Source organism: Phacochoerus africanus, chromosome 13 (assembly GCF_016906955.1).
Source record: "Phacochoerus africanus isolate WHEZ1 chromosome 13, ROS_Pafr_v1, whole genome shotgun sequence".
NCBI classification, from domain to species: Eukaryota; Metazoa; Chordata; class Mammalia; order Artiodactyla; family Suidae; genus Phacochoerus; species Phacochoerus africanus.
Window position 1 is genome coordinate 77,074,677 of NC_062556.1, and position 20,235 is coordinate 77,094,911.

At 53.7% G+C, this 20,235-nt stretch overlaps 1 protein-coding gene across 4 annotated transcripts in view; it reads left to right on the plus strand.

Moving 5' to 3' along the window:
• ARHGEF7 (Rho guanine nucleotide exchange factor 7) overlaps nucleotides 1-20,235 on the plus strand; it is a 104,527-nt gene that overhangs the window by 22,736 nt on the left and 61,556 nt on the right. For 2 of the 4 annotated variants that reach the window (XM_047756075.1, XM_047756077.1), the window contains exons 1-2: nucleotides 3,991-4,072; nucleotides 4,254-4,340. Coding sequence is in view for 2 of the 4 variants with exons in the window: in XM_047756079.1 (XP_047612035.1) it covers nucleotides 4,254-4,340 (87 nt within the window). In the remaining 2 variants the exon portion in view is untranslated. Of the gene's footprint in view, nucleotides 1-3,990; nucleotides 4,073-4,253; nucleotides 4,341-20,235 lie in introns of those variants that run through there. The other 2 variants (XM_047756079.1, XM_047756073.1) reach the window with 1 other exon arrangement.

The window sequence follows — 20,235 nt, forward strand, 5'->3', positions numbered from 1 at the left end:
TGGCCAACCAAGCAAAACATAATCTTACTGTAAGTGCATTTCTATTCAAAGATGGCTTATTTAACATGTATATTTACAACCGCATGCAGTATTTCTCTATAACAAAACACTGTCTCGATTACAGCTTTAGGTAACATTGTCTGCCATAGCGAGATGGTTCTAATTTCCTCTTCTATCCTGTCCCAGACACAGTACACACACACACACATGCACACACCCCCGCCCCATATACTGTACAGTGTAATGCAACAAAGCAAGCCCTGAAAAAAGCATTGTGCAAAGGTTAAACCTTTAAAAGTTCACGGAAACCACCTTCCTGGTGATGGGGCAGTGCATGGTGCGGTCGGACCTCCTGACCTTGGCCGCTCCGTCAAAGCCAAGGGAGCGCGGTGATCCTCCTCCGGCAGAAGAGGAAGATGTGGAGTTCCCATTGTGGAGCAGTGGTTAATGAATCCGACTAGGAACCATGAGGTTGCGGGTTCGGTCCCTGCCCTTGCTCAGTGGGTTAACGATCCGGCGTTGCCATGAGCTGTGGTGTAGGTTGCAGACGCGGCTTGGATCCAGCGTTGCTGTGGCCCTGGTGTAGGCTGGTGGCTACGGCTCCGATTCGATCCCTAGCCTGGGAACCTCCATATGCCGAGGGAGCGGCCCAAGAAATGGCAAAAAGACAAAAAGACAAAAAAAAAAAAAAGAAGAGGAAGATGTCAGTGGGGCTGGCCTCTGGGATCTGGCACTTCTACCCCCCAAGTCTGGCTTTCACAGCTTGTTGACGGTGTCAGCAGCTTTCCCTCCCAGACTGGCTGGAGGAATTGCTTCAGCCTCATCCACTCGGCTTTTTGCCTCAAATCTTTACGCCTTTCCGAGTAAGGGATGAACGTGGTGGAGGTGAGACGCTTAAATGTGAGGCTGCAGTCAGGCGTAGGGTCGCACTTTTCCACGTCACTGAAAATTTTTTCCAAGGCAGAATTCCACTCTGATATTTTGGCTGCTGTGAGGGGGATGATTCTTGGAGTCTCAGGCTGACTTTCACCAGTGTCCTTGTCATTGCTGACTCCATTGATTGTTTCGCCGTCTCGTCCAGGTCCCTGTCGGCGGGTTCCACTGCCACTTCTGCCAAAGTTTCCTCCTCGCTGCCCTCCTGCCTGTCGTTGAAACCTTCTCCACTTATCTGTTGTGCAACATACGCTATGTTTCTCACACAGCTCTTTGCATTTTCTGTGACACCTTCAAAACCTTCAAACATTTTTACGCAGCCTGGCCAGACGTTTCCCCAACAGTTATTGGTAGCAGCCTGCTTGACACTGTCGCGGCTGTGCCGATGTAATTGATAACAGTGCGTATGGCGAAGGACTTCCAGTGGTCCAGGTGGTCTCCTTGGTAGCGCTCCGAGCCTCGAAGGCCTTGCTGTAAAGCTCCCTGGTGTTGTGAGCCTTGAAAGCAGTTGTGACAGCCTGATGGAGGGCTGGATGAGGGATGCCGCGTGTGGGGCAGGACGAGAATGTCTGTGCTGGGTGGGCCTTTTCAGGTTCTTCAGAGCGATGGCCTGGAGCACTGTCCAAAATTAATAGAAGCCCGAAGGCGAGGTTTTGGCCGTGGAGATGTCGCTCAGCTTCTGGGATGAAGCAGCTGTGGAACCAACCCCAGAGTATTTCCGATGCCGCCCATGCTTTTCTGTTCCATCTCCAGTGCACCGGCACACAGGTCAAGTTTTCCCCTCTAAGTGCTCGTGGGCTTTGCTCTGTGTACCACGAGGGGTGTGCACATGATGGCAAGGTTACATGGTCTTTAAAAGAGTTAATGCCAGGAGCTTTGGAGGCCATTTGCGTCACCTAGGTTCGTTTGCCAACGTTCTTAAAAAACAAGTCAGTTTCATCAGTGTTGAAAACCTGCTGTTTCATATAACCCTTTTCATGTATAATGCTTTGCAGGTATTTCTTTTTTTTTTTTCTTTTTGCTATTTCTTTGGGCCGCTGCCGCGGCATGTGGAAGTTCCCAGGCTAGGGGTCTGATTGGAGCTGTAGCCACCGGCCTACGCCAGAGCCACAGCAACGCAGGATCCGAGCCGCGTCTGCAACCTACACCACAGCTCATGGCAACACCGGATCCTTAACCCACTGAGCAAGGGCAGGGACCAAACCCGCAACCTCATGGTTCCTAGTCGGATTCGTTAACCACTGCGCCACCACGGGAACTCCAAGCAGGTATTTCTTAAAATCTCCTGCAGCCTCCTGATCCGTAGAGCCTACCTGCCTGCAAGTTTAGCATTTTTCACGTGGTGTCCCTTTGAATCGTGCAAGCCAGCCTGCACTAGCTGAGAAGGGTTTAATGTTTTCTTGACCCTGGGTGACATGACCATACCTTTCTTCGGCTTTCAGCCTCACAACAACGCTGTTTGCGACGCTCTTTTCATTGGTTGTCAATCTCGTGAATCCACAAATTTAACTGCTTTTCCATCTGTTCCGTAGCTGCATCACGTGCTACTTTAGCGCTTTCCGGATCTCCTCTTCCTTTTTCTGGATGCACCGTATTGTTGACTCGTTAACATCGAGTTCATGGCCAACAGCACTGTAACTCAGGCCGGAAGGAAGCTTATCCAACACGTGTGTTTTCTCTGTACGGCACATTACAGCCTTCTTGCGCTTGGAAACACTAGGCAGTGCTTCAGCACTACGTTTAGGGGCCATTTAAAACTGAAATTACCAAGAAAAAGCAAAAAAAAAATGTGAAGAGTGTGATACCAGTAGATAGAGACAAGGACAGTTGCTTACACTGAGCTGCAACAAGAAGGCACAGCACAGTTTTGTTCAGATTCAGCTGGGGACGTATGCAGAAGGCAATTCAGATTGTTCTCTTACTCCGCACGTCTATAAATGTGAAGTGCTGCAGATACTGATTTTGGGGTCACAAAGAAATTATATCCAGGAGGTGAATTTGTAAATACAGAATCTGTGAATAATGAGGGTTAACTGTATTTGCATGCAGAAACAGGATGAGGGAGAGGAGTAAAATGGACCAGAAGGCAGCTTTGGTTTTGGTGTTCCACTTGTAAGTTCCACTGGGGGGAAAAAACAAATCTGTTCAGTATTTGGAGGGAAATATGTTGTCACTTCTAATCATTTTTAAACTCTAAGGGGAAAAAAGTCTCATTTCCTCCTTTTGCACTGCTCACCACGCTGGTTTTGTTCTGTAATTTTAGAAAACCTGAATACTTTGAAATGAAATCAGGGGCTTCCTGAGAGGCCTGATGGAATGTAATTTCCCTCTCGAGGACAGGAGAAAGATGGCCTGAACGTCCTCAAAAGCTTGAGTTCCGGATGATACTTTAGTTCCGAACAACAGCGAAATGCTCTTCTGATGGCTCCGGCTGCTCCCTTGATTATTCCGTGCAACTGGGACTGTTCCTGGTTTCCTTAGCTTCTTGCCTGGGGAGGCTGGTCGACGGCTCTTTGCAGATGTGGCGGGTGACCCTTACAGGCTCGGTCCGCCAGCCTCAGACCAAGCACCAGACAGTCTGCAGGAACCCTCCCTGCTCTTCGCCTTTGAGGGAGGCTGCATTCGCCAGTTTCTCCCCAGCGGACTGTTCGCTGACGAGTAACTGGCTATTTGGGTTAATCACTCATGAAGCACATAGTCTGTTCGGGGAAAGAAAACGCTGCACTGTAATCCCAACACGCACAATATACGTTGCTAATTATTTGAAATCACTGTATTAGAATTCTAGCTCCACCCTCTCCGAGACGGAGGCGGCGAAGAACTGAAGAAACACCAGGTTCTCGCCAGCCGCCTCCGTGGGAGCTTAAGAGGCCGAGGCCGAGCTTTCCAGGCCCCTCTGGGCGGCGCGGGCGAGGTGCGGGGAGGAAGGGTCCGCGCGTGGGCCGGGCCAGGTGTGCGGCGTCCGAGGGTGAGCGCCAGGTGCGGGCAACAGCAGGCCGCGCCCGCGAGGCGGAGAACCGGAAGGGGTCGCGTGCGAGCCGGGCCGGGGCGCGGCATGAGGACGTCACTTCCGGCGCCGCTCCACTTCCGGGAGAGGGAAGGGGCCTGAGATTGGTGCAGCCCGGAGGAAGGAAAAAGGGTGAGGAGAGGCGGCGGCCGAGCGGGCGGGCGCCAGGGGCGGCCAGGGGCGCTCCGGGCCGCCGGGGCCGCCCTCCCTGGTGGCCCGCGGGGCCGGCACGTCCCCCGGGGCCGCGTCGGGGTCGCCTCGGGGCGCGTCCGCGGCCTCCCCGCGGCGCTCAGCGCTGTGCTCTGTGTTGCAGGTCTACCCGGAGCCCCGGAGCGAGGGCGAGTGCCTGAGCAACATTCGCGAGTTCCTGCGAGGCTGCGGGGCGTCTCTGCGCCTGGAGGTGAGCGGGCCGGGCCGGGGCGGGGCGGGGGGCGCGAAGGCGCGAGGCGGGCGGGCCGCGGGCGTGACCGCCCGCCGCGGCGCCCGGGGTCCCTCTCGCGGGTCCCCCCTGGTGTGAACGCCGTCTCAGGGCGACGAGGAGCCCCACATCTTGCCGCTGCAGTGGGGAAAATTGGTTCCAGTAGCTCGCGCTGCAGGTTGACAGCACATTTTCGAGAGCCTCCTTTCTGCCTGCTTGGTGCCTGCCTCAGCTTTAGCTGCCCTAGGGATTCTCGGGCGCCGGCATCTAGGCCTGGGTCCGCCCTCAGAACCCCGAGTGGGTGACCAGGCGGAGCCCGGAGAAATGAAATGGGCCCCTTAGTGCTCCTGGTCTCACTCCTTTTCTTCCTTGGACCAGAAATTAGGTGGTTTTTATTCTGACAGTTGATGTTCAGGTGAGGGACTTGCTAACCTAAGGATTGGGCGGGTGTCGGTTCTGTGTTTTCTATTGTTTCGTCACTGCTGAACACAGCCGCTCAGTGACAGGTCTTTGAAAAATGTTTTTCGTCTTATTTTACCATATGTGAATTTTTGTTTCTTTTTGTCTTTCTAGGGCCGCACCCGCGGCATATGGAGGTTCCCAGGCTAGGATTCAAATCGCATATGTGATTTTTCTTACTCCTGGGGTAGTGCTTTAGATCATAAACCTAGCTAACTTAGCTTCCTTTTTTTTTTTCTTTCCTTTTTTTCTGTGACTTAGAGGGTAATGCGCTTGTCGTCAGTTGGGGGATTAGATCTTGCCTTTTCTACCTGTGACGTTAACATTCTCAGCCTTTGTTTCCTCATCTGGTAACTGAGAAGAATTATACCAAAGCTCCTACATAGCAGTAGATGAAAGTACCTTTGAGAGAACTATGAAGCTTTTCCGTTCTAGAAGGACAGCCTCTTAAGTTCCTTGGAAATGAATCTAGAAGTCATTAAATCCATGAGGGAGGTTGGATGGAAAGCTTGTCTATTGGTTGAAATTTGATGGAAATTAAAGTTTTTATGAATGATTGTAAACACCGAGTTGGTGGAGCTTGGCGTCTCGGAGGAAGTCATATGCACGTAATGGAAAGTGTTTAGAGGAGACCGTGGGTGGCGTGGAGATGTGGCTGTTTCCGAGTGGGAGAGACGTTGTTTCAGAAAGGTGTTCTGCTGGATGGGCTTTGTCTTTTTTTTTTGCTTTTTAGGGCCACACCTGCAGCACATGGAGGTTCTCAGGTTAGGGATTGAATCAGAGTATTGGAGCTGTAGCCGCTGGCCTGCACCACAGCCACAGCAAAGCAGAATCTGAGCCGTGTCTTTGACCTACACCACAGCTGTGGCAACGCAGGATTCTTAACCCACTGAACAAGGCTAGGGATCTAACCGGCAACCGCATGGTTCCTGTCGCATGGTTCCTAGTCGGATTCATTTCCGCTGAGCCATGATGGGAACTCCGGGCCTTGTCATTTTATCGTTGAACTCCCCTATTGGGCTGTGATAATGAATGCATGTAGCAGGTTTTGCTTTTTCTTGACTGCATGTGTGGCATATGGAAGTTCCTGGGTCAGGGCTTGAATCCAGAGTGCAGCTTCGACCTACACAGCAGCTGTGGCAAGCCAGATCCTTTAACCCAGGCCAGGGATCAAAACCCTTGCCTCCACGGTGACCCAAGCCACTGCGGTCCGATTCTTAATCCACCCAGCCACAGCAGGAACTTCCAAACTATTAAGTTTTGTTTATTTATCATTATAGTAAATTTGAAACTCAGTTTGCACATTGATTATAATTTGGCAACTTCAGTTTAAGACTTTTTAAGAAAGTATTGTTTTAAAGAAAGTTGAGTGTGTAAAACAAACAAACCTGAAACACTTTATCGTTAGTTTTCTAAAGGTTGCTGTGGAAATTTTTTATAGCAACTCTTTTTTAAAATAGCTTCTTTAAAGGTGTGGTAGAAGCGAGTTCGTTCACTGATGTATCCCATGCATCTAGAACAGCAGGTACATGGCAGGCTTCCAGCAAATACTCGTGATTGATGGTGACCTTAAAGTCGTAGTCGATAGCGTATGTTTCCTTTTAAATAAACCGATGATGAGTTGTTTTGTGCTGTTTTTAAAGAATACCTTTTCTGGTAAACTTAAAACAGAGGCAAGTTTAGTTAACATTCTTTCAAGCTCAGTCACTTGAAACTTTTAATTGCCTAATAGGTTATCATAAAGAAAAAACACATCAAAAAAACCTCATTCGTTGTTGAGTCACTCTGAAAAAGGAGCTGTGTATGGTATGGAGCCAACTTGGGCATCCAGACTTCCCTCCTCCGTGGCGTGAAGGCACAGGCCTGATAACAGAAAGACGGCTTCACATATGGAACAGTGTGGTGGTTCCCAGTATTTTTAAAGAAAAAGACGTGGAAAGGGAGTGCGGAGGGAAGGGCTTTGCTCTTTTGGAATCCTTCTAGCTCTGCACGCTTGCTTCATTTTCACAAAATCCTGGAAGACGAGAGACTGATAAGAAAGCTTCTGAAATTATAAGCCTGAAACTTAAAATTGATGGCTTGAATTCTAGACTAGTTTCTGTTCTATGTAAGTGTCAAGGTGCTTTTTTCCAGGGTCAGTTTAGACTGATTTGTGTTTGTGGCAGACTGTCTATTTTTGGTATATGTTGTAAACTATCCTAAGACGTCTTAAAGGGGAAGAGGAACTGAACATCGTGGCTATCAGTTATTTTAATGCACACACCTCTTAATTAGCTGGAGAAAATTAAGTGCTTAGCCTCCCGCGAGTTGTTCTGGTGGTGAAAGATGTTTTAATTTGGAAGCAACATTGTAAGTTTGCATTTGTTGTTAAACTTTGGGAAGAGATTTAAGTTGGAAAACATTTTTAAATTTGGAAAATTAAAAAAACTTCAAAATTGGAAAATTGCCTTTAGGAAAACAGCACATGTAACTTAGATGATCCTTCGTTTTTCTTATTATTTGTTTTTTTTTTTTTTGCTACCCAGCAAGCATCTTGACTTTTTTGTTTCCTTAAATAGTATGGAATCTGATAAGAATTTAGGTTTTTCTCCATGTTCCTAGTGTTTCTACTGGTGTAATAAGGTAAGATACGGAGTTCCTGTTGTGGCTCAGCAGATTAAAAATCCGATATAGTGTTTGTGAGGATGCAGGTTCAATCCCTGGCCTCACTCTGGGTAAGGATCTGGCGTTGCTGCAAGCTGTGGTGTTGGTCACAGATGTGGCTCAGATCCGCTGTGGCTGTGGCACAGGCCTATAGCTGCAACTCCACTTTGGCCCCTAGCCTGGGAACTTCCATATGCTGCAGCCATAGAAAGGAAAAAAAAAAAAAAGATTTTATGTAGAATGACCCTGTTTAGAACTGTCTGTGCTGGATGATTAAAGCTGGAACTTTTCTGGAAAAATCAAGTTTTTCTGATAAGGAGCCAGGCACTGGTTTTCTCCCGCTTGAGAATATTATACTTGAAAACCCTCGTTAGTCTTATCATAGCACTTTCGCAGGAAGGAGACGCAGCCTCACTCACCCATTCTCACTGTTAACCGCGTGGACGTGAGACGCCGAGGTGCTCTTGGGCTTTTGAAGAAGTGCCGGTGTGGGAGCCCATGTCCAGTTTGTAGACTCAGCAGCTCATGAGGGGTGGGTGAGAGTCTCGCTGCTGGAAGTACCAGGTCGCAGAGAGCCTCGCTGAGTGAGCTGGCCGTGTGGAGCTGGCGTGGACCCTGTGTTCAGACCCGAGTCAGGTGCTTCTCCCAGGGCTGCAGGCCGCCTTGCTTCCTGACCCCTCCTGGGGAAGCTGGTGGTGGGACTGCAGCCTCCCTCTCCGTGCTCATCCCTGCGGTTAGAAGCATGGGTAGCAGTTTTGAACGAATGCCTGTCTGAATGACCATGGCTAAGCCAGAGCAGGCAGGCTTATGTGAGCATTGTGCCATAGTTGTTTATTTGAGCTTAAAACTATGGGGAAAAAAGGAGTTCCCGTCGTGGCACAGTGGAAACGAATCCGACTAGGATCCATGAGGATGCGAGTCGGGTACCTGGCCTCTATCAGTGGGTTAAGAATCCGGTGTTGCCCTGAGCTGCGGTGTAGATCAAAGATGTGGCTTGTATCCCACGTTGTTGTGACTGTGGTGTAGGCTGGCGGCTACAGCTCCAATTGGACCCCTAGCCTGGGAACCTCCACGTGCCATAGGTGCGGCCCTAAAAAACACAAAAGACAAAAAAACAAAACCGAAACACCCCAAAAACTCTGGGGAATAAAACCGTTCCCTCGACTATGAGACTGTTTGGGAGTCTCTGACTTTCGTTCTGCGAGATGGTTTTGGTGGCTCTTTAACCTTGGTGTCTGCTTTGCAGGGTGAACGGTGGGCTGGTTCGCATCATAGATAGAAGAGTCTTTGCTGACTTTGGTGTTGTCTTATTTTTCACCTGGTTTTTAACGAACTTGTGTCTGTGAGCCAAGAGCCATTGCTTTCTTGGACCTCTACACCCGTGTCACCCTTGGTAGCGGCTGGCAGCGTCCCAGAGTAATTTTTCACAGAACACTGAGTTTGTGCCACTTCCCACCGCAAGCAGGTGGTTCTGGGGCGGGTGCTGGACGGACGGCTGGACGCGCGCTCACTGCGCTTTGGCGTTTCAGTGAACGTCTCCACCTCAGCCTCCCAGCAGCTCGCTCGCCTCCTGGCAGTTGCCCGGGGATGGCCAGCTTCTGCTTGGGAGCGAGAGGGTGGCACAGCGCCGTGGCCTGACCCTGCCCGCTGGGGTCTGTCCTGCTTGGCCATCTGGGGTAAGGCATCACTGTGGTGTTTGCCCTTTGTATGTGTCCTGGGATGAACTGAATTAGCACGCGGCTCTCAGGACAGGGCCTCACGTGTTTGCCGTGCTAAATAGAGAGTGGCTATTACTGTTACAGCTATATCTCTTTTTGTTTTGTAGTTCGAACAACATTGGTAGGTGTTTAAAAAGAAAATCTTTAGGTGTTCCTGCTGTGGCACAGTGGAAATGAATCTGGCTAGTATCCATGAGGATTGGGGTTTGATCCCTGGCCTTGCTCCGTGGGTCGGGGGTCCGGCGTTGCTGTGAGCTGTGGTGTAGGTCGCAGGCATGGCTCGGATCCTGCGTGGCTGTGGTGTAGGCCGGCAGCTGCAGTTCCAGTTCCACCCCTAGCCTGGGAACGTCCATATGCCGTGGGTGTGGCCCTAAAAATCAAAGGAAAAAAACAACAAACCCAAACTTTAGTCATCCATATTTACTATATAAAATTCAGGAAATAGGAGTTCCCGTCGTGGCACAGTGGTTAACAAATCTGACTAGGAACCATGAGGTTGCGGGTTCAATCCACGGCGTTGCCGTGAGCTGTGGTGTAGGTTGCAGACACGGCTCGGATCCCACGTTGCTGTGGCTCTGGCGTAGGCCGGCGGCTACAGCTCCGATTGGACCCCTAGCCTGGGAACCTCCATGTGCCGCGCAGGAAGCGGCCCTCGAAAAGGCAAAAAGCCAAAATCAATCAATCAATCAATAAAATTCAGGAAATAGAGAAATGCAAGAAGAAACTAGTATATAATCATACTATCTTGAGAAGATACTAGGGTTCAAATTAGTGTGTGTTTTAGTTTTTTCTCCCCTGTGCCCTTGGGTAAATATGCTTTGAAAACATCCTGGTAACTTAACATGGTGACCGTTTTCTCACATTAAATATCTGCCTGCTTTTTTTTTTTTTTTTTTGTCTTTTGTCTTTTGTCTTTGTGGTTGTTGTTGTTGTTGCTATTTCTTGGGTCGCTCCCGCGGCATATAGAGGTTCCCAGGCTAGGGGTTGAATCGGAGCTGTAGCCACCGGCCTACGCCAGAGCCACAGCAACGCGGGATCCGAGCCGCTTCTGCAGCCTACACCACAGCTCACGGCAACGCCCGATCGTCAACCCACTGAGCAAGGGCAGGGACCGAACCTGCAACCTCATGGTTCCTGGTCGGATTCGTTAACCACTGCGCCACGACGGGAACTCCTGCCTGCTTATTTTTAACAGCTTCTCCGTTGTTTGTGGTGCTAATCCCCATGTTTTGGATGTGGAGGCTTCTGGGTTTTCACCTTGGAAACAGTAAATTGTGTGACGGGCACTTCTGTGCAAAGTCCTTCGTCCCAGATGGTCTTGTAAGCAGCGGTTCCCTGCTGGGCCGAGCGTTAGGGCGAAAGTGGGGCTTTGCAGGGTGTCGAGCCCGGCTGCCGCGTTGTCCCCCGGGGCTGCTTGCGTCCCTTCGCCCGCCGGGGCGGTGGCCGCGAGCGCACCTCTGCAGTCTCTCCGGGCCTCCCTGCACCTGCTGTGTTTCTCTTTCCCTCAGGAGAGTGGGAGCCTCTAGGGACAAACATTTTGGCTTTTCTTTCTTGTGTGGTCTGCGGTGCCCGCGTCTCTGGGTACGTGGTAAACTAAAGCACACGCGACGCACTCATGATTTCCTGCCTCGGACTCTCGAAGGAGGATGTGAAAGAGAAGCTGCTCAACTTGGAAGCAAAAGCGGAAAAGCTTCGGCATTTGCGGAGCTCTCTCACCACCGACCCCGGCCTGCTGTTGGCCGGGGCCGGTCTGGGGCCGCTCTGGCGGGAGCACGTCTCAGACCGGGCGCAGAGGTGCTGTTTCCCTTGGCGCAAGTGAGGAGGCTCGCGTTCCCTCTCCTTAGGGTCGAAAGAGAGGAAGAGGGTGTCAGGTGGGCTCTCCAGGGTTGGGCTCAGCGTCGGATGCCAGGCTGTGGGAAAGAAAGGGCCTCACGTCCTCCTTCTAAAATGCTCGTCTTCCCTGGGCGTTTCTGAAGGACGGAGTCTTTTATTAAACTTCTTTGTCCTAGTCGTCAGTTTTCTTCTGGGTTTTTAGCCAAGCTTATGCTCGAGATTTTGTCCAAAAGAATACTTAGAAATACTATTGAAATAGCCGAAACATACTCCTGCGGGAACCTACACATGTTGATGCAGGCTTCAGACGGCCTTGAAGCAGAGACAAAGGGCTGCGGTCCTTTTCCTGGGAGTGAGACGCCCCTCGCAGCTGCTGCCTTGGCTGAGTCGCTGCCACGGCTTCGTGTTGGCGGTGCGCCTGGGGCCCCAGGTTCCCTCTGTGCTCCTGACTGCACGGGAAGCTGGAAATGGTCGGCGATGCCGTGGTGTTTTCTGACCGACTTAGTGAGTAAACTCTCGAAGCCACTTTCTTCATGGTCCTCCCGGAAGTTGCCTTTTGAGGAAGTCGAGAGAAATTAAGTAAGTAAAACGTCATTTGGGAGATGAAAGGAATAGTCTGAACATCTCGTAGGTGCTTATGCGCAGAGAGACTGGGATTTCAGTTTTTCCTGGCAGGAGGGGTCCGCGTTCGCCCCCTGGCCTGCAGTGCGGAGCCCGGCCGGCCGTCCTGCGGGAGAGCGGCCGGGCCCCTCTGCGCCCAGGCTGCTTGTCCTCCCGGGAGGACAGGCCTTCCCTCAAGTCTTCGGGAGCCTCTCCAGTAGGAATGGAATGCGAGCCGCATTTGTTACTTTCAGTTTTCCAGTGAGTGCTTTGAAAAAGAGAAGCACGAAGCTCGTTTTAATGATAATAACACCGTGTAGCTGTGCGTAGTTAACGGAAGCATTGTTGGGAGTGTTCACTTTGTTTCTTCAGGTTAAGTCTTTGAAATCTGGTGTGAGTTTCTCCGCTCACGGCATCTTTCCCTCCGAATCGGCTGCTTTTCACACGCTCAGGCCCACAAGGCAGGGGCCCCCGCAGTGGCTCGTTGCGGCTGGGGCGTCCCGTCAGCCAGTGGTTGGGTGGGCCTGGCACTTGCGGGATGACTTATGTGCGGAGGCGTCTCGTGTGCTTCGTCGTCACTTCCCACGCGTCCTTCGGAGGAGGGAGGTGGAGACCCGAGGCCACAGCCTAGCAGGAGCCCGGCCTCGCCTTGTGTGCAGCACGGGACCGCGAGCCGACCCCAGGGGCCTTCTCAGGAGGGCTCCGTGGGAGCAGGGCTGGCCGCGCCCCACGGGGCCGGGTGTCTGTCAGGTGGTTGTCCTGGAGGGGCATTTAGCTTTAAAATCCTGGGCCTCTGGGAGGGGCGCGGCCCGTGCCAGCCTTCGCTGTCCCTTTCTGCTCTCAGGGTGTTTCAGTGACAGTGTGCGCAGGCCTGGGGGAAGGTGGCAGAGCTGGGCTTGGGGCTGGCGGGGAAGTGGGGCTGAGTCCTGGCGCCCGTCTTCCTTCAGAGCCTGGCTGGCTCCTCCGGCAGGCGGGTGGGCCCGGACCATCGCAGCCACAGCCGCAGGACTGCTGCCTCTGGGCCACGTGGCTGGAGAATTGGCACCCGGGCAGCGGCTGGCGGTGTGGGCGCCTTGGGGACGCCCAGGGCACGCTGTCAGGGCGCATCTGGAGCTTCTTTCATTCCAGGAAGACGTGTGCGTAGCTTTAAAAGAGAAGTTGTGCCCTGAGCTCAGAAGGAGCCAGAACTCTGGCCTCTCTCGTCACCATGGTGGGGCACCCCGGGCACTCGCCTGCCATGGCTCCCGTTCTTTCTCTTCACCTCGTGCTGCCAGTGGTGCATTGGCCCACGTCCTGCTGACCTGTCGTGGGTCCCTGATCCTTGTCAGAGGGTCGGGTCTGGGAGCGTGACCTTAGTGGGTGGGGCTTCTCACCGCTTGACCCCTGGCCCCGCCCCTCCCACGCCCCCAGGGCACCACCTGGGGCGCCCAAGTAGGGCTGCTCCTGGGCCTGTCCCCCTTGTGACAGGTCACCCTCTAGATGAGAGACCGAGCTCCATGGTCACGTGGCGCGGTCACCCAGCGGTCATGGGGCTGGGCGCCCCCGGAGCCTGGGCCCCGTCCATGCTGTGTCCACACGCACTGTTTCCTCTGCCAGGCCGGCGGACCTCGTCTCTGCTGCCACCGCCAGCGTCTTTGAGTCGAGTTTGCTTCTGCCTTTCTGTAGCACTTTGAACCCAGTGTCCTCACTCGTACCCGTGTCCCCGACCGCCCACCTCTGGACGCAGGTGCTGGGTCCTCGATGTCCCAGGTTTCCATGTGCCTCCCCACGTGGACCGGCGGGAAGGGGCTCAGCGTGTCCGGAGTCCCAGCCGAGCTTCTCCCACCGCGTGCTCACCTGTGTGCCCTTGTCGCCGCTCCCTCAGCCTCTGTCCCTTCCCAGCTCTCAGGGCCTGGCTTCGTGAACCGCCTCGCTCGCGTCTGACTCAACAGGTGGCCTGTTTTCCTCGTGAAGTGGATGCATGTGGGCCGGCTCGAGGGCAGGGCCCCCCAGCTGCACAGCCCACCTGGCCGGCCTGCTTTTCCAGGGAGGCTCCGGGCCCTCTCAGCCACCGTGGGGTTTTGACGTCAGAGAGGGCCTGAGCCAGGCGATTCTCTAGCTCTGGGGTAAGAGCAGCTGAGGACGTCCTGCCTCCACAAGACAGGACGGATGCTCCGCGCAGCCCCTTTTTCCCTCCCTCCGGCCTGTGGGCTGATGGGTCGGCAGCGTGTCCAGAGCTTTCTCCGACCCTTCCACAGGGACAGGAGATGGCCCGGGCCGCATGGCGGGGGGCGAGGGCAGCCCGGGCAGGGCGGGCATCTGTGCATCAGAGAAAGCCGTGTGCCCTCTTCCCGCCCTGTCCCGACACGTGCTTTCTCCTGTTGCAGACTGTCGCAGCCGGGGTGCTCTGCCGTCAGCTCAGCTGCGGTTGCCTGCTGCCTCCCGCACGGGCTGTGTGCGGCTCGCCTGTGCGCTGGGCTGCTTGGGTTGGCTCTGCCGGCTGCACGGCCTCTCACTGGCCTGGAGTTGGGTCTCTGAGTGTGAAACATGCTTCGTCTTGAGTATATAAGGTCGCAGGTGCGTGCGCCATGCTGGCCAGATGGTCGGCCCAGTGCATGACTGAGGGTCCATGCGCTTGTTTTCCGGGAAGGCCTCGGGAGCGGTGAAGCGGTGTCAGCTGTGATGCACAAGCGGGAGTGTGTGAAGCTGGGGTCAGGTGCACGTGTGCCCCTCAGAGTCCTGAGGTGCTGTGACTGCCTGGTTCTCTGGCCATGGGACATTCTAGGACTTGGGGTCCTGCCATTTGATCTCATTCCCCTCTTCCGATTCCTATTTCCCACCCTTTTAAGTCTAGTAAAATGGATTTCTCTGAATATCTTTTTACTTGTCACTTTTCTGTTTTCATTTAAAAACAAATCCAGACAACCCCCATTGGTCTTGCAGGAAGGGAACCCCGTTTTCCTGACAGGCATTTCCCCATTGGTTTTGCAGGAAGGCGAAGGCCCCTGCTTTTCTTCTTGCCCTAAAACAGCTTGTGTCCCTGAGGAGTTCCTTTTAGGCTTGGGAACGAGCGAGAGGAGAGGTTCCCAGTTCGTAATTACAAAGCAAAACAAGTCCCGAGGCCTTTCGGGCCATATTTAGATGTGAAATCTGCATTCGGTATGTTTGGAAAGGAACCGTCCAGCCAGAATATGCATATGTGCTGACCTAATGTCTGCGGGTGTGTATTGGGTATTTTCTCTGGCAGTTTAGAGGAACCGCCTGGTCCTCGAATTGAGACGGGACACGGTCTTGCTTCCTGCCACCCACTGGCATCTTCCCTTCGCTCTGAGGCTGTTGAGGTGCCTGCCCGTGCCCCTGAGGGAAGCTTACACTCACCTTTGCTCTGTAAATGGAACAGGGAAGCTTGGATGAAGCACCTCTGTGTATAACACGGTTTACTGAATATTTTAAACCTGTTCTGGGACCACCTGCCCAGAAAGATTCCTTTCAAGATGTTATGGCTGGTTGACATGGTGCTTGGTCACCCAAGACCTCGGATGGAGGACTTGAGGTTGCTGTTGCCTGCGTGTCTGCTAACACTGCATCCTTCCCGCAGCCCAGGGATCGAGGAGGCATTTCTCCTTTGAAGGAGTACGTTTGGTAGGGCTTTGGTTGCCGTGGGGGGGATTCCTCTGGTGAATCTGGGCAGAGTCTCTTAGAAACCTTCTGGAAAGGATTCACGGTTCTGAACACCATGGCGAACATTCATACCTCAGAGGAAGAGGGCAGAATGTCGGCTTTAACAGGATCTGGAAGACGTCGCTTCCAGCCTCATGGATGCCTTTGAGGGTTCAAGACGTCAGTGGAGGGATTAATCACAGACGTGGTGGAAACAGCAAGAGGACCAGAATTAGACGTGGAACCCGAAGCTGGGGACTGAATTGCCGAAGTCTCATGGTAAAACTTGAGCAGATGAGGAGTCGCTTCTTACGGATGAGCCCCAAAATTGCTTTCTCGAGATGGGAGCTGCTGTTGGTGAAGATGCTGTGGAGGTTATTGAGATGACAGCAGAGAACGTAGATCATGACAGACTTCGTTCCCAAAGCAGGGACAGGATGTGGGAGGACCGACCCCAGTTTGACCCGAGCTCTGCTGAGGGTCAAATGCCGTCAGACGGCACCGAATGTGACAGGGGCCCGTGACGGCGGCGCCCGTGGACGCAGCAGACGTCGCTCTTGTCCTGTTGTAAGAAACTGGCCCAGCCACCCCCGCCTTCAGCAAACACCCCGCCGCCGCCGCCCCGCCGAAAGGTCGGCAGCCGTGGGCATGGAGGCGGGACCCTCGGCCCCCAGAGGAGATTCTGACTTGCTGAAACCTCAGCTGATGGGCACCGTTTTTCTTGGCCGTGGAGTATTGTCAGATGAAGATGCGCACGTTGCTTTTCTTGGACATGATGCTGTGTGCACACTCAGCAGCCAGCAGTTCACTGTAGACGTTTCACACACACTGGGAAACCAGAACACGTGTGGCTTTCTTTAGTGTGATGCTCCCTTACTGCAGTGCTCTGGAACTGGACCTGCGGTGTCTCCAAGGTGTGCCTGCAAGAGCCGGTCACGCTGTGCGCCAGCAGCCTGAGAGCCGCTGCTGGCCGACTGGCCCCTAGGTGCCGAAGGAGCCACAGGGCGCCTTGTGCTGGAGACACGGCTGGGCCTGGTGCTCGGAGGAGCGGGGCGGAGAGCTTCCGCCCTGGGTCTGCTTCCTCATGCACACTGAGGCAGAGTTGGTGTTCGGATCCAGGTTTAGAGAGATGCCTGAACGCCAAGTTTAGAACTAAAGGCCAGCTGGGGGAAGCGGGCGGCGCGGCACTGCTGGAGAAGCGCTGTGAGGCGCAGGAGGGTGGGCGCCTGGGCGATTGGTCCTCTTAGGAACCATTTAACGGCATGTCTGCAATTCGTGTATTTTGAGTGCTTCCCGTGTTGACATGGATGTAAATAATCTGACCCACGCGACTGAAGAGGGAATTTGCTTAAGACTTGGGGGCTTAATTGCAGAGCGTTAATTTTCGGCACACTGCCCGCCACCATTTTGGGTGTAATGCACAACTCAGCTAAAGCCATTCAGGATAATGAAGGCTTTCGAACTGGAAAATACAGGAATTAGAACCAGTGAATCATTAGCAACTTTGTTTAAAGCTTGAATAAACGCTGTCCTTGTTGCTAATTGTTTAACTCCTAGTGGTGAATTTATTAAAAATTGAAATTGCACAACGGTGTGGATTTTGTGTGTGCTGGTTGTGATGTACAATGCATTCTTTGGTCATAGATCCTGGCCAGAAGTTTGAAGGACATCAGACGGAGATGTTGGAAGGACCAGGAAGGACCAGGCAGCCCAGGAGATGGGACGTCTGTGCCCTGAGAGTTTGACGTTGTTCCACCGTTAGATTTGACGTCTCTCTGCCAGGAGCAGACCTGGGAACCCCCCTTCTTGTTCTCCAGCAGCTTGTTGGAGTCCTCGCCCGGGCCCTGCCCCTGGGAGAGGAGAATCACTTCTTACCTGCCTGGGAGACTTTCTTGGGTGACTGCTGGGCCGTTCAGATGGCACGAGGTGTGGGACCCACGGACCGGAGCGTGCCCTGGATGGACAGTGTTGTAAAAATTAAGTGTGTATTTCACTGTGAGTGGAGGGCAGGGGGGTGTTTCCCCAGCGATGCTGGTCAGTCCACACAGGATGTGTGAGCACCTTCCCTGAGCCTTGTCCCGAGGCGGCACAGGCGCAGATGTGTGCTGGAAGCCCTGTGGAATGTTAGGTAGCACCTGCCGGGAGTACGCGGAACTGGGATTACAGCGCCGTGGCTGCAGCTCCTGCAGGAGGGACAGTGACGCGGGGTTGAGCCTCAGACAGGAGGAGACCCTGCGGTCGGCCAGGTGGGCAGACCCCTGGGTGGGCAGAGGGCCTGCCAGGCTTCCTGCTTGGCTCCCAGGCTTCTTGGAGTGGTTTGTGGAGTCGAACCACCAAAGCCCTAGGTGCGGTGAATTGTCCTAAATAGGACTTAAAGGGGAATGGTGGCATTCGGGGTCCTAACTGCTTAGGGGTTTGTCGTGACCTGGAACCTCGAGGGCAGAGTTCTGGTGTTTTCTTGGAGATCATAACAGGCTTGAGGGGAGGGACGCCTGTGCGGCGCTCAGATCTCGCCCGACGAGGTAGAGCGCTCAGGCCGGAGAGCAGGCCGGCGGTCACGTTGGAGTCCCACTGTGTCCCTGCGCTCACGCTCGCAAGCGCATTAACGGGTGCTGGGGTCGAAGTGAGTGCACAGTGTACATAGGCTGGAAAGTAGGCATTAAATGGAGAAAGGCACTAGATTTTATGGCATGCAAGTACTGGGCCTAATTTTTTAAAAAAGCAAACATGTTCTCAATGAAAATACTTGGTCATCAGCTTAATTTTTTGGCTTTATTTATTTGTAAATAAATACAAATACTTTCTCGTTTATCGCCGTGACAGCTAATTCTTACAGTCTTGAAGCCAGCCGCCCGGTCGCTGGCCCGCCAGCTCCCCCTGTCTGGCATCTGTTTCGTTTGCAGTGTCCGGGGCTTTTGGCTGCGGGGCGCTCGTTCTGGTTCCTCCTTGTGAATGGAGCCCGCTGGCTGGCCTGACCGCGGAGCCTTGCGGGTGGCGGGAGGCTGGCCGGCTGCTCTCAGGTGCGGGTGTGGCCGGGGACAGGCCGGGAGCCATGGGGACGGACCCCGGGCCCCATTTCCTCGCCCTCTACCCCGAGGGGAGCGTTCAGGCTTTGAGGTGGAGTTGGAGCTCTTAGGTTTCACTCGGGTACAGTTGTCCCTCCTGTTCTCTCCGGGCCGGTTCTGTGGGCCTGGCAGCACCTCAAGTTTGTCACTTAGGCCAGGAAGCCAGCACAGGCAGCGGACTTTGCCTGGGTGCTTGGCGTCTCCTGGAGGACGTGCTGTGCCCTGTGGTTCCCTGGGGCTGGCGGGCCCTCCACGGGGCTGCCCGGGCTCCTTCCCAGGGCTGTCGAGAGCACCTCCTGGCCATGAGGCCCCAGGAATCCCGAGCCTCCGCCACGGTGCTCGCGGGCCCCCTGCTCCCACCTGGCACTGCAGTGGATTCGTTCTTCAGGACTGTCTTTCCACGCCTGCCTCTTCTGTCATTTCAGCAGAATGAGGGGAGGGATGGCAGGTGACATGTCTGCATTTTATCGTCTTGAAGCACTTCTCAAAGTTTGAGTTTTGTAACCACTTGGCTTGAGTGTTAAAATTAACGCGATGTACTCATCGAAACGTCAGTACTGTGACTGATGGTCGGCATCTGCCCAGATCCCTCCTCAGTCTGGTGACCGTGTGGCTGCTTTGGAAGGGCCCGTCTCACTGTCCCTGGGGGACGGGACTAGGAGGCTGTCACAGGCTGGTGGGGTGCTGCATCTGTGCTGGGCGTGTCTGGGAACCAGCCCTGCTCCTCTGGCGCTGTCCCCTGACCCCTGTATGGCGGGGGGAGCAGCAGTGACTGCTCGGACTCAATCCTTTGTCATCTGGAACCTGTCACGCTGTCCTTTGCAGCCTTGTTTGGCCGTTTGTGAATTAGGTTGGCACAAAGTCTGCGCAGGGCCCCCGCGGCCTCAGCAGGTGCTTCATCCCTCTTCTTCCTGTCCTCATGGCGCTTTGGCGTCCCTGGCCAGATGTCTGTTTGGGGCAGTGGCTCCTTTACGGAGAAGGAAGGTCAGCGGCCCTTTCACTGTGTCAGCTGTCTTGCCCAGCTTCTCGGGACTTGGTTCTAATCCTCCACCCCCAGCCCTTCCTGGAAACTAACTAAAACTTATCTTGTGTAGCTGGTCCCAGTCCTAAAATTTTGGCTGTTGATATAGTGGAATCCACAAAATAGAATATAACTTAGCTGTCGTTTTAAACTGAGAGAAATTGGGGGCACACTGGGTGCAAGTGCTGTGTATTGATAGACTCCGTCGTCAGACTTTAATTTTGTCCCTAGGGTGTGAGAGTAGGTGGGATTAAGTGCCATGTCTGCAGAAGCCAAGAGAGTGAAAATTCCCTGCTGGCTCTGTGGTTCCCATCCCCCAGCCACGTGGACCATTTGCGTTAAGCTTAAATAGCACAACTTACTTAAGATTCATTTTTACTCATCTAGTTCTAAAATCACACATTCCATTTGACACCGTGGTAGGACAAGATTGTATTTTTAAACTGAGAGCCGCACTCCAGAACTCTGCCTAAGGCAACCATTTCGTGTGCAAAAATAGTTTCTTCGTAACCTCCTCGGAGAAGCCGACCTGGCTCCTTGCATTCGGAGTAACATTAAGGCTGCGCGTTGAGAAAGGGCCGTGGGGCCTCGTTGCTGTAGGCCTCTCCGTCGGTCCTGGGGTGGTGGGAAGAGGACGTCGTGCACGCCTGGCCTTTTGTCTTTGGGTGGGTTGAGGGGCGTCACCAGCCGGGGATGACATTTAGGGCGAACATCTCTGCTTTTGTCGCGTGGGTGGGGGGGGGGTGGTGTGAAGGCTGTTGCAGCGGAGCGGGTTCCTTCGCGTCGTCTTACTGGTCCCGCTGGTCTGCACGGGCCTGGGCTGCCCTGCCCCCAGCACCACGTCCCGCGCTTGTGAGCTTGGCCAGAGGCTTTTGCGTGCTGTCGCCTGGGCCTTGCCC